Raw genomic sequence first — 16178 nt, forward strand, 5'->3', positions numbered from 1 at the left:
CATTTGTTTATTGGAATTTCAATAAAGAATATACAGATCGTTGAATTGGCACGACATCATGCAGAACATTATTATGAGGTACACGTAGTTTCATTTTTTAATATGCATAAAACAGTAGGTAATTTATTAACTTCAAATAATTTAATTAGGTTTAGGTAAGTGCTTCTACGTTAGAAGTTAGATCCTCATTATCTATGAAAAGCAATGGTATATTGGTAAATTTCCGGAAGTTATATGAGGTGCCGATTGTGTAGTAATCAAAAGCTTACCACGTCCGTTTGCTTGTCATTGCCATTTTTATTAGTGAATGTAAGAAAAAACTGTTAAGTGTAAATAAAATAGTTTCGTAAAAGTGCAGTCGTTAGAATTGTTTAGGTTCATTTCCTACAAGAACGACCTTTTTACTATTTTATTATTACCGAGAACGATGCAATGGTCGCATTTCAATATTATGAGTTTCAGTAGTGACGACGCGACGCCACGTTTCATTGGTTAATTTCATTTAAGAGGAAATTATACCAATCTATGATCAGTTGAGATCACATAAATTTTGACAAACTAGGTGCAGATATCTTATCTCTAGTAACTAGTTTGGACTCGATGTTCAGTTGAATGTCAATGTGTTTTTTTTAATCCAAGCTAAACTTATTTCCACACTGTACAAAAATCCGGAAGCTGCGTATCCTGGCAAAAGCCGGGATTAATATAACAGGCAGAAAAGCGACCAAAATCCGACGGCGAATAATCAACTTTTTCATAAAATGTAGAATCGTGGGTGGAGATTTATTGTTATAGCCCAGAATGCTCTCTCGCCCTATTGTGGTACATACCATACATCGCCTAATCTTTTGTATCAGGCGCGGTGAAAAAGTGTGCCTCATTTATGATTCTAACTACCTTACTCGATCTTTCGCTCAAGTCAAAAAGCCCGTGAGTAATATCGCTATCTTAGTGTTTCACTCGATTCAGTGAAAAACTGAATTTACGTGGGTATTGTATATCAAGTAATTTTGATTGCGGAGCACGTCACAATCGTTTGCTACGTTTTATGTTGGGAACAAGGGTGGCTCTATTTGCTTTTCGGTGCGTGAGATGGTTTAATGAGAAAGCTGACTAAATCATGTTAGTCCCTGTAGACGTGGCAGACAGACATTATAATTAAGCTTTCGTACTTGCCGTTAATAAAACGATACGTCACATCACGTTAATTAACGTTAAAATATTATCCTATTTAAGGTTTCTCATATTTCACATAGCTAATTAGTCGGCGCGCAGGTTTTTTTAATTTCAACTGAAAAATTGGTTTATTTTGTCTTGACTTTGTTAAGGATTTTTATTTTTTAATCAATTTGTAGCTATTGTATAATCATTGCATATAGACTGCAAAAAATATTTTGGTAAAAAAAAAATACCTATACAGATAACTTCGCGCAGAAAGATCCATTTATGCGGGCAAATTATGAATATTCTCTTTCTTTTGTATCCGAGTAAAACCACGGGATACAGATTGTTCTTAATGATATAATCCCATTTTCATGATAGAACATTCACGGCGGAGTGTGGTATGAGTTGACCCGTTTCAATTTCATTTGTTGACGTGCGATATGGGCTCTGAAAACCTTATTAACTTTATATTCATGTCGCTTCTATATATTTGTTATCCCACCCTTGTGTAACAAGATTACTTGTATCAAGAGTTTAAAAATCAAGGCTATTGAGTGAACTTATGAAAATAATAACTGAAAAGTAAAATGAGGTTTACTATAATACGAAAAAGTTGTTTAAAATAATTATTTTATTAGGAAAATAAACAATATTTTGCTAAAGATACGAAATATAGTAATTATGTTACTAAAGTATTTCATTGTTGATGTAATAAAGTTCATGTATGCATTGAAACCGTAAGCGCTCCACTGCAATGCCGACCGCGTACCTACAACATTATTGCAATTTTGTGCAATAAAGGCAAGGCGAAGCCTATTTTCATTCTGAAAGCGATTCATTGTATAAAGCAATGTACTAAATTTCTGTTTCAAATAAAAGTGTAGATTTATTACTTCACTATGTAACACATCAGCGTATCTATCTATCATGTAGAATTTATTGCTCTGATCAAAATGAAAAATACATTATTCACATTTCAGCATCATTCGTTTTATGAAGTACTACATATTTGGTTATTAGTAGAAAAATGTAGCAAAAGGACGAAACAAAGGTAAGGGATCACATAAGATAAAACTCGAGGGAAATAAAAGTAGGTAAATCTGGCTCATGACCGACATTCAAACCGGCAGTCACAAATAAAGCCAATACGAAGAGCAACCTTTTTTGTGATTGGCCCATTTTTGGGAGTTTTATGAGCAACGTTGACGCTCAGCCTATAAAGCAGCCATTATTTGATTAGCACGTCGCCACATGGAATGATGCGGTTATCAACTTTTACAGCCTTGGTATTAAATTGCAATAAAATTATATTCTTACTTAGGATAGCGATATTAATTGACTGCAATTGATTTATAAGACGTTATAAACGCTGCATTTTTTGTGCAGACGTCACATGGCTAGTTTGTAGTTTAGATGACCAAACAGACAAAAAAACTCATCAGTGTTTGACAAAGCCTTACGAAAATTCGCTGGTTTAGATAAGTATACATAATCCCACCCAAAACAAAAATGTGAAAGGCTGCCAAGTTCGATAATATGGGAATGCTTCGCCTATAAAAGAAGTGAGATCTGAATAAGTACCAAGTTCCATGCACATACCTCAGTTAAAAATAGTTACACACACCTTGTTATAAACCTACTAAACGCAATGAATCAAGTATATAATTTTCTATTAAAACTTGCCAAGTAACATCATTAAAAAGTAACTATTTTTAACTGAGGTATGTGTATGGAACTTGGTACTTATTCAGATCTCACTTCTTTTATAGGCGAAGCATTCCCATATTATCGAACTTGGCAGCCTTTCACAGTTTTGTTTTGGATGGGATTTAATTTATTTTTGTAAGGTTGTTTATTTTATTTTTTTCTTATGATTAAGTTAGTTACGGAAATGTCTCATTTATACTCTCTTTCAGATTTTTGAATATGCACTATACTTCTTATGACATGTTATCATATATTATGTTCGTGGATCAAAGTTACACATTCGTTATTTTCGAAAGTGACTCACACTTGGCCGTTTTCAGATTTTTACTTTACTGTGACTAAATACAAACCTTTGTAACGAATTTCAGATCGGTACGACCATTCGAAGATATATTATATAAATATACATAAAAGTTCGTTTTAGTTCCTTAGGGGTATAAATTTACACCGGGTATATAACACCTTCATTATTTTGAAACTGACTCACACTTGGCCATTTTCAGATTTTTCCCTTGACCTTGACATAAAGACCTAGCTCCATGCCAAATTTCAAGTCAATACGACCATTGGAAGTGGTCTAGGTTTTTGATGAGTGAGTGAGTCAGTCAGTCAGTGAGTGTATAGTAAAAATAGCGATTTTCTGACGTCAATATCTCAAGACCTACAATAGGTATATTAATGAAATTTTGTATTTTAGATAAGTGAGGGGGTCTCAGCAGATACTAGAAATTTGATATGCGTAAATAAAATTGATTTTGAGTTATAGGGGGGTCGAATTTGGCCCGAAATGGTTCGTGTAATTTAACCCACGGCCGGTGTGTCGCTTTTTTTTGCTCGAACTTTGCGGACACACTGCCGTGTGTCTAGATATGGAAGCCTTTCGTGAAAATATTGCAATTTTTACAGAACATTTAATTTTGCATTGTAGGTTGTAGCATTCATTTTACAATCACTGGTAACGGAAATTGAATTTGAATGAACATTAATTTTCGTTAATTATGAGTGTGATGGAGGATAGATTGGTTTTGTTTCTCGCTTTAGTTATCCATATTAAAAAATACAAGTAGCAGCTTGCATCACTTTTATCCTAATCTTCTATAGGTACTAATATAAAAAAGAGGAAACATTTTTTTGTTTGTACTCTAAATGCTTCGATACTATTGAACCGATTTAAAAAAATCTTTCATAGATGGAAAACTACGATTTTCCCGAGTAACATATATTATATCTCGGTACGGACAGTAGCTCCCACGGGACGGTAGTGAAACCGCGGGAAAACGGCTAGTATTTGATAACTGTGATACCTATACCAAACCTTTACAAGAATATTTTTATAGGATCTTACGGTTCCGTAAGAACTGGCTTTATTATCCACGAAAGTTGTTGAGTAATATAGTGTGAATATAAGCTACTGGTTGGAACGCTGGTATTCTACAGACCATTAATCAAGTGCCACCCATTGTGCTTATGACTGACCTATACCATTCTAAAGTTCCTTCGAGTCGTTCACAATAAACTAAGTGAATTTCCCAAGACTTCAATAAATTTTGGAAATGTTTTGTCTTCCCGGGCTTCATATTTTGAATGATTTCGACTTTTATATCCGAAGTTCCTTTGTTTTGACGTTTAACTTCCTTTTAGCCGATGACAAATTGAGCGGAAGAATAGAAATCTTTTATTCGACTTCTTGTTCGAAATGGACAGAGCTCTAAATATATGTAAGGTGTCCGTAGGAATAGATACATATTTATTTTCTTAAATATATTTTGTAATTGCTCTAATGGCTTATTGTTTTTTTTGTGGTTTGCGAGCCTGTTTTTTTTTACATTGCTTACCTAACTGCGTAAATAGACAGATTATTACGATTTAAACAAAAAAAGGGTTTCATGCAAACCACATCCAGCATGGGTTCAGAATAATACAGAAAAATGTTTCAAAATTTAAGTTTAACGAAGAACCGTTTACATAGGGTCCTATATAAACTAACTCTTGTTCGTTTCAAAGTACGAATGTCGAAAGTTTAAGTAGGCCTTTAAAAGGACAATTTATTACGAGTAACGCGTCGGGCCCTAATTACTTATATTTTATTAACATAGGTGTTTAATTACAGCGTTTACATAAATAATTACGGTCTCGTACGTCGGTCCTACATAAACCAGAACAAAATGATACACATGAATTTGTCCGAGTGCTAATTAATTATGATAATTATTTTTCGGCGTAAACTTAAGTTTTATAGAGCTTCGAGCATCATAATCTACACTTAAAAGATGCTGTAATGATCAGTTTCATATAAATAAGGAGATATAAGTAGCGTACAGAAGCATAGACGCCGATTTGGCATATTATTATCCACATTTGATATACAAACGGCGGTTTTTAGGATATTTGTTCCTATGAAAAAATTATAACTTACTTACTAATATTTGCACATTCGTTTTATACTCACGAAAAAAATTTATTAGGATTTTAAATAATGTGAATTTATGACATAAAAAACTACCTATTTTCTTTTACCGCGCTTTGTCTATGAATAAAAAAAAAAAACAATTTTGAATATAGAACTCTCCTTCAAAATAAGCAAACATGAATTCTGTAAGAACATTTCGTTTTGATTTTGCAACTAAATAAGAATGATGGTGTTTAGCAATAGTCTTAATGTAGTGATTTACCGTAATTTTGAATGATTTAGATATTTATTCATTTTGCTGTAGGAACTTAATTCCTTTGAATTTCTTTCGCGATAAATATGTACCTTATGATGAGTCTGTTGAATGTAGGTAAGTGTGCATTTGTCAACTATAACTACAATTATTTTCTTTTGTTTCAGATTCACCAGTCGTTGACTGGGCTGGATGTTAACGTGTGTTATTTTCAATCGTGAAGGAAATTCTCGCCACCATTCCTAAGTCGCGACCGAAAGCACCAAGATGTACGCGCCAGCGGAAAGATAAGAAAAATTACAGAAAGGACAAGAGTCCCACAATGTTTTCTCTCGCTGAAGGATGTGGCTGCGTCAATTTCCGCGGAGGTCGGCGACCTCGCTCCCAAGGAGACGACTCGTCGTCTTGCAGGAGCTCCGAGATAGAACAAGAGGTTCCGAAGCGGCTTGGGAAGAGAGTTCTCAATGGCGAATGCACCATCAAAGCTCTCGCTCCATTTCTTAGATTTTGGAGGCGAGATGACGTCAGCATGACTAAGGCGGAGAGAAGTAAGTAAAAATATATTTTTTGATACCCGTATCTTTGTATGCGAGTAATGTTTTATTACGATACCCCAAGTTCATACACATTACTATAACACTAAAATAAAAAGTGAAAGTTGTGTTTGTCAACAAATATCCATTTGTATGAATTTTGAGAGTGATACATTGTTTGACATCATACATAATATAATATATAGATGTAAAACTTTGTGAAGTAAACATATTCACGTCTCGACTTTGCAAAGAGTGGAAAATAAGGCTATTTTCGCTCAGATCCCTTTTTACCCGCACGTTCAGCTTTACGGTCATTGAATAAGTAAGATCTTGAAACAGAATACGGCCCTTATGTTTTTAAAACTTTTCCTATCGCATGGTTTTACGGCTCATAGAATATTTGATTGTACTGAAACCCACATACGACTACCTTGTGTTTGCTATGTTTATAAAATACAAATGAATGCCGGAATAAACAAATGAAGATGAATTTTAAAAGAGGGGTGTAGGTACAATTACCGGTATATGTACATTCAAACATGGGGTCAAAGTTCTTGAAAGCATTGTGAAATACGTTATTTGTGTTTACAGCGCATATTTATTTACAAGATTTGTTTAGAGCACACGTAAGCGTACGCTTCGTCGCAAGGTTGACTAACGTAAATTGGATCTCAGTCTTACCAATTAATAAACAACAAAGGGCTCAGGCGTCGGACAAGTTAAGGTTTCAGTTGTGTGCATAACCGCACTACATTTATAGGACGTCTATAACATAGACAAACAAAAGGGGTTATTGGATCCCTTGCAAGGTACTGTTAGCCGCGGTCACGTTATGCTTGTGTTATTTTTAAAACATTTATTTTGTTTTTAGTATCGTACAATGTACCTACTATAATATGTTGTATTACAAAGGGGTTCTATGACAGGCAAACTATGCCTTCGTGGAACTGAATTGGATAGAGAGGTTTTATCTCAATTTTAGTCTATCTCACTCTAATCTTAAGTTTTTGACATCATCCACACATTTTTAATAGAATGTAAGCTATCTAGGTAATCTGTACAGCATGAAATTCAAACTGCACATTACAGTATATATAGGTATTGAAATCTGAAACTTTCTGTAGTAACAATACAAGTTTATGTAAATATTTAAAAGTTAACCACATAGGTAACATCTGGCAACAGCAACAAGATTCATCTGAAGTACATTGTTTAATAGCTTTGTACATAATGGCTGTTTAGTTAAACAGAGTGTTGGCAAGCTTATCTGGCGTCGAGAGTAGTAGGTACTACTAATCTATCCTAGCCTAGTAATGAGTCCTATAGATGTAGGTATATTGACTGTGGTGGATTGCTTTTACAAACTTATTGTGTTACATAAGCCTGAAAGGGTTGAACATGACAAATGCTAAATTGTATCCCGACCATTCAAGACTGGGGAAAACTCTTTGCAATATCGCTTTACGTAGCTCTTTGGGTTAGCAGAAATCATAAGCCTACTTTTCATACCCGAAAATAAATAGGCCTTCTTATATCGTGGAGGCGTTTATGTTATTGTTATGCTAGGCTTAGTTAACTGTGGAGGTGGATATTCAATGAAATAAGCCAGAATTGAGAGAATTATAATCTGACTAGACTTCAAGGCCGTGTTTTGATAATAATATTCTGTCATATTAGTAGCAGTGTAATAAAAGTAGGACCATTTACCTTTGTTGATACAGTTTTTGCACCATATCAAGTATAAATGCAAACTGCAGTTAATTGGCTAATTTTCCGGCGTCAATGTCACGGTTTACAAGTTGCAAGCTAATGATACGAGATACCGCACATATATTTTACATACACGTTGAGTATTGACCTACATGTTAACGTTTACGCTAGTCCTGTCAGCCGATAGCCGGTTATAGAGTGGAGTACGACTAAACTTTAGAAAAGCACTTTCATGGTTTGATAGCATTAGTTACGTTAATTACGTTATCTAGAACACTCCAATTTAAAGTGGTGCCAACTTTGTTTATTACGTTTCTTTACCGCCGACCCGGAGCTTTACATAAGACGTTTTTTTCTATCTTTATCAGCGTTTTACTACATTATCTGAATAATCAATATTCTCTTTCCTCGGCTTTAGATTCCCTCGTACTTTAATTGTTTACTCTAGTATCGGATTCCGCAGCATCCCTCATATTAAGTTAATATTTGTTTTCGGAAGTTAGTTAATTTTGGATATAAGATATTGGCGTGGCATTTATGGATGCTGCTTGCTGAGATCACTGATAAACTTGGGAATATGCTTTGTCGACTAAAGCGGTTTTATTCCATTATCTAAAATGGCTGCAGATTCATTTCACGCAGTTGTAAACTTTTATTATTTGTTGAAATTAGATAGCTTAAATGGCCTTTGAAAAAATAAAACTACGATTACTAGAATCTTTTTTTTACTGTCAAACTTTCTACTGCACTAAAGTACATACAAAAATTTACAAATCTGTTTCGACGCAGACGAAATCGAAATCTTTTTTGTTGTATTTTTTCAAAACTGTCAATATGATTGGCAGTTGTTTAAATTACTTTTAGCTCAATTTATCAGCGAGAGCGAAATAGTGATATCTATTGACCTTCATTGCGTTTGTGCTAATGTGGACACAGATGTTTATGTGGTTTGTTTAGTTTAATTGATAGCTAACAATAGGGGTAATCTAGATTAAACCCGATTCTATTTGTATTGGTGTAAATTGTGAACCGCTTGAGAACCAATTAGTCTTTTGAATCGACAGAGAAGCATTATGAAGTCTTGCTATACAAATGAATTAATTAGGTGCCAAACATTTAATTAGAATGCAAACAGTGTTTGTTGGTAGAAACCTACATATTATAGAACAAATGGCCTACAGAGACTAGTAATCACGAGATAAGTATTCACGGGTCATTTGCAATATTTTAATAGTATTATCCCTTACAAGATTACTTACATTGCACCTACATAGAAGTCACCCTGAAGGATTTAAAACTTAATTTACGTTATTGTAATAAATCGATTCGTGTATGAAATAACATTGATTTATCGTTGAGAATAAATAAGACATGACGTTAATATTTCATTATTTATAATTTGATTGATTACAGTCCTATCTAATTTATTCACAGTTTACTCTTATTTTTGTTGAATCAATACTCTGACCTAAGCAATAATAATTCATCGCGGTGATCAATTATTAATCTTTGACCTATTTATATTCCTGAAGCGATCGTGCATGGAAGAGGATAATTTAATGTGACATAGATCTAAAATAAGTTTTATATTGAAGTGATATCTATATAATTTTATTGCATTTGAAAACAGACACAATAGAATCGAGAACTTTGTGTTTTATTGCAGTTGATTAAAAATGCTTTTCTCTAAAGTTAGTGTTAAGACGAATTGTAATACAGTGGTAATACTTACTATTTTCTACTTATAATTTGCCAATCAACCTGAATTTGTAATTGTAGCTGCTTATATAATTCACGATACCTGCTCTGTTAAAACTAAATAACTTCTAAGTAACTTAAAGATTTCATGCTCTACGTTGCTCTTCCACGTACATATATCTTCTTCAGCTTCTTCTTACTAAACTGTACCAAGTCATACTTTCATTTTACTACTTAATGTATTGTCGGTAGATAAACTAGTTTGCCCGACCCCATCTCTTAGTGAACATTAGTGTCGTAGGGATGTATGTAGCACTCTGGCACAACGACCACTTACTCAGCGATAGCTTCATGCGGGCTCTACTAATACCTCTCATTCATTGTACGAGTGTGCGCATTTTTGATCTACACACATCTCCCTTAAAAGGGTTCTTAAAGATAAACTTCTTGCTCAGATATGCGATTTATGGTTATTTACCTGAGAGGAGTTCGGAATAACCTATTTATAATGATGCCTAACATATGTTTAGGTTGTAATAACGACATTGAATAAGCTCAATTCGATGCGAGCTTCGACGATAAAAATGCGATGGATATTGGGTTTGTAAATTTGCAAGTCAGAATATCGTATATTATGTGCGGCTGTTCGCCAAGATGACGGTTGACACCGTAGTGGGCGGCATACCTCACTCGGAGCAATATGTGTAAAATATATCCAAATACACACATGCTGAGAACTGATTAGTAAGCCGTCTTAACGCGAATTACATTTGGGATGAGGGTTTAATTTAAGCGAGCTTTATATCAAGTTTGTTTGTTAAGATATGTAGATTGTGACAGTTAATCCTTAGATTAACTATTGGTGCTTCTGAATAGCGACGCATCTAAGCATTTATCTTTCATATTAAATTGAATATCTCTAAGCATTCGGTATCATGAGTATACTAATCTGCAATAAAGGCAGCGGTTCATAAAACTTAACATAACAGTGTTATATAATTTATGTACATCATCAACCTAAACATCATCAGTAGGTAACTGGGGCTGCGAACAATAACTCGGGTTTTAACTCTTCGCAGCACATTGGTATCTGTTGTAAATGGACCATCAGATAAAACTAATGGCCACCAACGTTAGCCTACAACAACACGAACATCGTATGCAGATTGTAATTAGCAGATCAATACAATTCAAAAGATGAGGGATTCGATTTCAAAAGGACATCCAATTTCAGTACAAAAGTATTGATATCTAAGTGGCTTACGTAGTTATTAGTTCATGCCTTTGTCGTACTTAGTTTGGGAACTGGTTGATAGAGTTAATTATGTTTTGTTGCGCGCCGCTCGCTCACTGATAAACTTATTTGGAACAAGTTGTACTTGCATGACTAACTTATATTAGCTGGATAGCTTTTATTCAATTTGTCAATGTTTATCGATTGCTGTGTTTATCAAATAGGAAAAGACAATAAAGCCTCAATCTGTTGTAGTTTTATAGATACACATTCTATCAAAAGAGCGACATAAAGCTTACAGCGACGTAGGTGTACATAGGTAGATCTGAATATGTAGTCTTGATCTACGCCTATTACATTTGATAGATTGTTGTAGTATAACCTACTTTGGAAGGTGAACCAACTGCAATTAAGTTACTCTATTACTTGACCTAGGTGGAACTGAAATGTTTATAGACCAGCGAAGTTAAACTTAATTATTTTTGCTAGAGCAGAATATCTGGTGGTATATTGATTTTTTTAGAATAGCTATAACCTTTAGGGAACCAGGGATAACTCTAATATACTATACTTATTTGCCCTGGTATCATAATGTGTAGTGTGAAAAAATGCCAAGAAATATCTATCGGCTGCTAATTTTCCCACGCATGCCTCAGGAATCAATTTGCGAAGCAGGTTTTCCTTAACAACCAGTGTTTTGTTATATATTCTCACATGTATTGCATTCTGTTATGTTACCGTTATTTGGTGAACACGTTTCAGAAATATTGAATTTATAATACCTTCACCTACCAATGAGAATGTTAAGTAAATAAATAAAAATTACAAACAGCCAACATTCAGATATTCTGTTTACTTACCTATAGTTTTCCTTATGAACCCTTCATTGATATTGTAAATGGTTCATTTTATTGCTATTGAATATATTGTATGTACTCACAAGTTTTCTTCAATAACATCGTGATAGGATTTCGTTTTATTTTTGTGGTTCAATAAAAGCTTAACAATATTTCGTATATAAGGTTAGATATAGTGCTCATGAAACATTCGCTGAATCAGTTTTTGCAATCGAATTTTGACAATTTCATTGTTTTCCCTTTTTCTTCTAAGTGTTTTAGTGGCAATCTCAAATCCGATTTTTCTCCGCTCAGTTAAATTACATTCTGATTCCCTGAGCTTATCTCGCCCGATAAAACTCCAAGGTTATTTAAGGTTAAAAGAAAATTTCGAAGATAGAAGTTTGTTTATTGGAGTGTGAAGTATTGACGGTAAGGCATTGTTTCAGCGATGAAGGCGGCTATCTTGATCCAGCAGTGGTACCGGCGATACCTGGCGCGGATGGAGGTGCGGAGGCGCTACACGTGGACAATATTCCAGAACATTGAATATGCTGGGGAACAAGACCAAGTAAAGGTGAGCAATCTATAAATTCAATTTCGTATTCTGAGCAATGTGAAACCCTTTCTGAGATACAAATAGATTACTTATCCCTACTGAGAGGGATCTGACTGCCGTAGTTGTTTGATTCCGCGTAATACCTCTATGAATAAGTTTAGAAACTTATACAGTAATAAACTTTCCAATAAATAATGTAATGTAGCATTAAAGCTGCGCGTGTCGTGACCTTTCTAATCATAACAGCTCAAACAAATCATAACAATTTCGACTGAGAAGAGCGTTTTAACTGAGAGCTTTAAAGTGAATTTTATTTTGAAGCAGACCAGAAACAGGTATTTATTAAAATACAATTTAATAAAAATAATATAAACATGGTTTATGGCTTATCTAGTACATAACTTGCTATAGAACATGACGAAGATTATTAAAATAATACTGAAAATTTGTAACAGAAATTAGTGTGAAGAAACAATAAGCAATAGTATTTCAAAGTCCTCTAATGTCAAAGAAAACTTTATTCAAACTTTGAAAAGTTTATCTAGTACTTAGCGTGCGAGAATTTCTGATGTGAGCACTATAATTTATTACTTTTGAGCGATTCCCAAGAGCAAGTACCACTGTGATCTTAAAATTATATTTAAACGCCAAGAAACAGAACATATCTGACGATTTAAAATAAAGTTTTATTGAGTGCATGTTATATTTCATCCTTGATCGGATTACAAGACGTGTTTATATTTTAACATAAACGTCGCATGTTAAATGTTCCCTATCCATTACTTAACGCGCTTACGCGCTGTTTCTACAACTGATTTGCAAAATTCAACTTGCATCTTCAACAGCTTCCCAAGTATATTTTTAATTAAATATTGTTCCTAGACCAGGAAGGAACGTGACTAAATGTCTAGAAAACGTTTCTGTCTCTTGTTCACAACAGCTATGTCGAGAACAACGTAATTACTAATCTAGGTAGCACCAGTATTTCAGTAGCAGACGCTTGACAACTTCATTTTGTAACAAAACTGGAACCGTTTTGAATAACTAATTTAACGTTAAATTACGTTAAAGCATTCTTCCTTCCGACTGCACCCTCACAATTAAGTAAGTATCTCCAAATATATTAAAATTACAAACAATATCGGAAAGCTCGGCTAAGAAGCGTTCGTTATCCGTGATTTATAATTAAATAGATAAAGGAATTTAATTACACTTTAAGGCGATTAACGCACTTTATCGTTGCTGGTAGACCAACTTTGTAAAATGTTAATCTGAAAATGTTGTGCTTTTCGCTCCATTACTGCATACCTTCCGAGTCTCGTTTCGTTCACGTACTTACTTGTTTAGCCTTATAAGATTATCTCGACTTAACAGTATGAAAAATGCACAGCACTCGATTATATTCCCTCCGCGTAAATTTATCGTCGATGACATATTAAATTAAGTCTGAGACGAGAGAAGCAATCTACCTCGAGGCGAAGAGGCGTCGCTTCCATTGACTCAATGTGTTCACTGAACATTTCAGTGCGATCATTCGGTTTCAGTGAACAAAGCCACGCACGGACAAACCACATTACCATATTATTATATTTCCTCGGTCTCGTCGGTATTTTTCTTATCTCCACTATAGGGCTCTGAAAAAATTTGCTCTATTTTGTCACAGAATTTGGCTCTTTTTATGAGCTAAATGGAAACCAACAAAGAGGAAGCGTCGTTATAAGGAAAGTAATTTTATGTTTCATTTGGGAATTGAATATAGCACGGTTAGCGTTGCGGGTATGTAATCAGTTAAAGGACGGGTTAAGAGCTTAACCTGCTTAAGCCTGACGTCGTTTCATAACCTCAATTTTCAATATATATGATGTAATTATTCAAATTTTATGGGTGCTCTAACTAACGATAGAATTATCCCATTGGGGTTAATAGTCTCTTAAGTGAAGGTTGTGTATATGAAGCCGAGACAGAGGTGGCTCGGTTGAGCGCGTCAGCCGGTGCAGCGGCGGCACCTATATGATTATGAACCATTCACGCGAATGCGCAATAACGTACGCATTGTACGCATGGCCATTCAATAAACTGGTTGAATGTTTATATTGGATATTTTCCAAATAATTCAACTCTTTTTTCGACTAACCAATTTTATCTTACCTTTTAGAGCTGATAACACTTGAACAGTAAGTACCGAATTAGTTTATTAATATCGTATTCTGCTGCTGGATAATTCCTCGAAGACCGACATATTTGGAACAAACCTCATTAACCTTCAATTATCTAAATTAATTGAATAACGTCCTAAAAAGTTTGGTTTATCATAATAGGAAATTAATAACGGTGTCGATCGCCCTTATGAAACTTTGGTGTTTAAAGTTCAGCGCTGCTCAGTGTAATGACGTGCGACCTGCAATTCATTAGCAACGTGATTAACGATGCCGGGTTTTAATAACTGCACTAAAGCCGTGACTTGATGTCTAGGGCGACGCTTCGAATTAAACTAAATGACGGTGACCTTGCCGGTTATTATCACATTTAAGCTTGCGGTCTTACGTAATGGGTACCTACAAGAACATTTATTCGCTAAATTATTACAAGAGCTTAATTCACTTTGCACGTCTCTCTTTGCTTGCAGTGGGACCGCTTTTCCGGTTTCTCGTACAAATAGTGCAGACTTTGTTTAGTTTGGATGTAAAAGCGAGTTTTAAGTCTCATTCCATTTAATTAATGAAGATTTGAGTGCTATTGCAAATACAAAACAAAATAGAAATCTTTGTGGTTCAGGGAAGTTTACTGTTGCGATCCAAATTAAGCCCCAATTTAAGTGAGGGTTATAAATAAAATCGATTTCAATTTTGGCAATTTTAATTCAAAAGTATGTTAAATATGTATATTTTAAATTATATTTTAGATCAGTGGTTCTTAACCTTTTTGACATGAGGGACCACTTTAACTAAAGTTTGTCTTGCCGGAGACCACCTCATCGGTTTACCTAAATTAGCACTCATTTCTTTATTATTTATCAAAAAAAAATCTGAATTTTTGGGTCAGTTGTACTCAAAGCTAAACGCATGTCGGCAGTTGTGCAGGTAAGCGAATGCAAATAAAGAAAAACTTGTCTATGTAGTTTCCAAATGCGCGAGCGAAGCGAGCGCGAAATTTTTATCGGACTTAAACCGAATATTACGTAAAATTTAGCCCAAACGTACTTAACGTTTTGTTTGTTGACAAATGCCAAAATAAGGGCATATAGTTTCTGTATACGCGAGCGAAGCGTGCGCGAAACTTTTATCGGACTTCAACCAAATATTACGTAAAATTTAGCCCAAACGTACTTAACTTTTTGTTTGTTGACAAATGCAAAAATAAGGGCATACCGTTTCTGAATACGCGAGCGAAGCGTGCGCGAAATTTTAATTATTTTTTAAGAACTCAAAACCAAAATTACGTAAAATGTAGCCCAAACATACATTTTCATGAATGGGAGGACTAGGTACGACACACCCGATATACGTCCATGCGAAAACCTCCGCTCGCAATTATAATTCGATAAAAATCGTCGCGAAGCTTCGCGGACCACTTGGAATGCCTCCAGGGACCACTAGTGGTCCGCTGACCACCGGTTAAGAACCACTGTTTTAGATAATAGAAAAAAAAAACAAATAAAGATATTTATTTGTTTTTTTTTAATTTTTTTAATTTATTTAGGTACCTCCTTAGCCTTTCTTAGAACATATCATCTTCATAATATCTTGTTATCTAACTGTGTATTGTATAAAGGTATGTTCAACTTGAATTTTGTAAGCACATTTTTCATTCAGTCCTTCACTCGGTCGTTAATTAATTAGATGTAACCCGACTTTCCCCGACACGTGTGTAACGCATTTATTTGATACGTAGAATTTTGTTACAGCTATACAATTTCTTCAACGCCTTGCTGAGTCACATGAAGGACACCAGTGGGCGCCCCTCCTCCGAGCGAACTTCGAGGACTGCTTCCGTTTGTAAGTCACTTCACCTTGGCATTTTCAAGAGTTGAGTAGATTATATCTTAATGATGACTCGCGACTTGCTTGCGAG

The 16178-nt window shown here is 34.7% G+C and overlaps 1 protein-coding gene across 1 annotated transcript in view; it reads left to right on the forward strand.

Annotated features, from left to right (window-relative positions):
• LOC124632395 (serine/threonine-protein phosphatase rdgC) overlaps nt 1–16178 on the forward strand; it is a 66998-nt gene that overhangs the window by 26983 nt on the left and 23837 nt on the right. The window contains exons 2-4 of the mRNA XM_047167220.1: nt 5702–6082; nt 11998–12125; nt 16012–16102. Coding sequence (XP_047023176.1) covers nt 5857–6082; nt 11998–12125; nt 16012–16102 — 445 coding nt within the window. The 5' untranslated portion in view covers nt 5702–5856. The remainder of the gene's footprint in view (nt 1–5701; nt 6083–11997; nt 12126–16011; nt 16103–16178) is intronic.

This window comes from Helicoverpa zea, chromosome 8 (genome assembly GCF_022581195.2).
Source record: "Helicoverpa zea isolate HzStark_Cry1AcR chromosome 8, ilHelZeax1.1, whole genome shotgun sequence".
In the NCBI taxonomy this organism is placed as follows: Eukaryota; Metazoa; Arthropoda; class Insecta; order Lepidoptera; family Noctuidae; genus Helicoverpa; species Helicoverpa zea.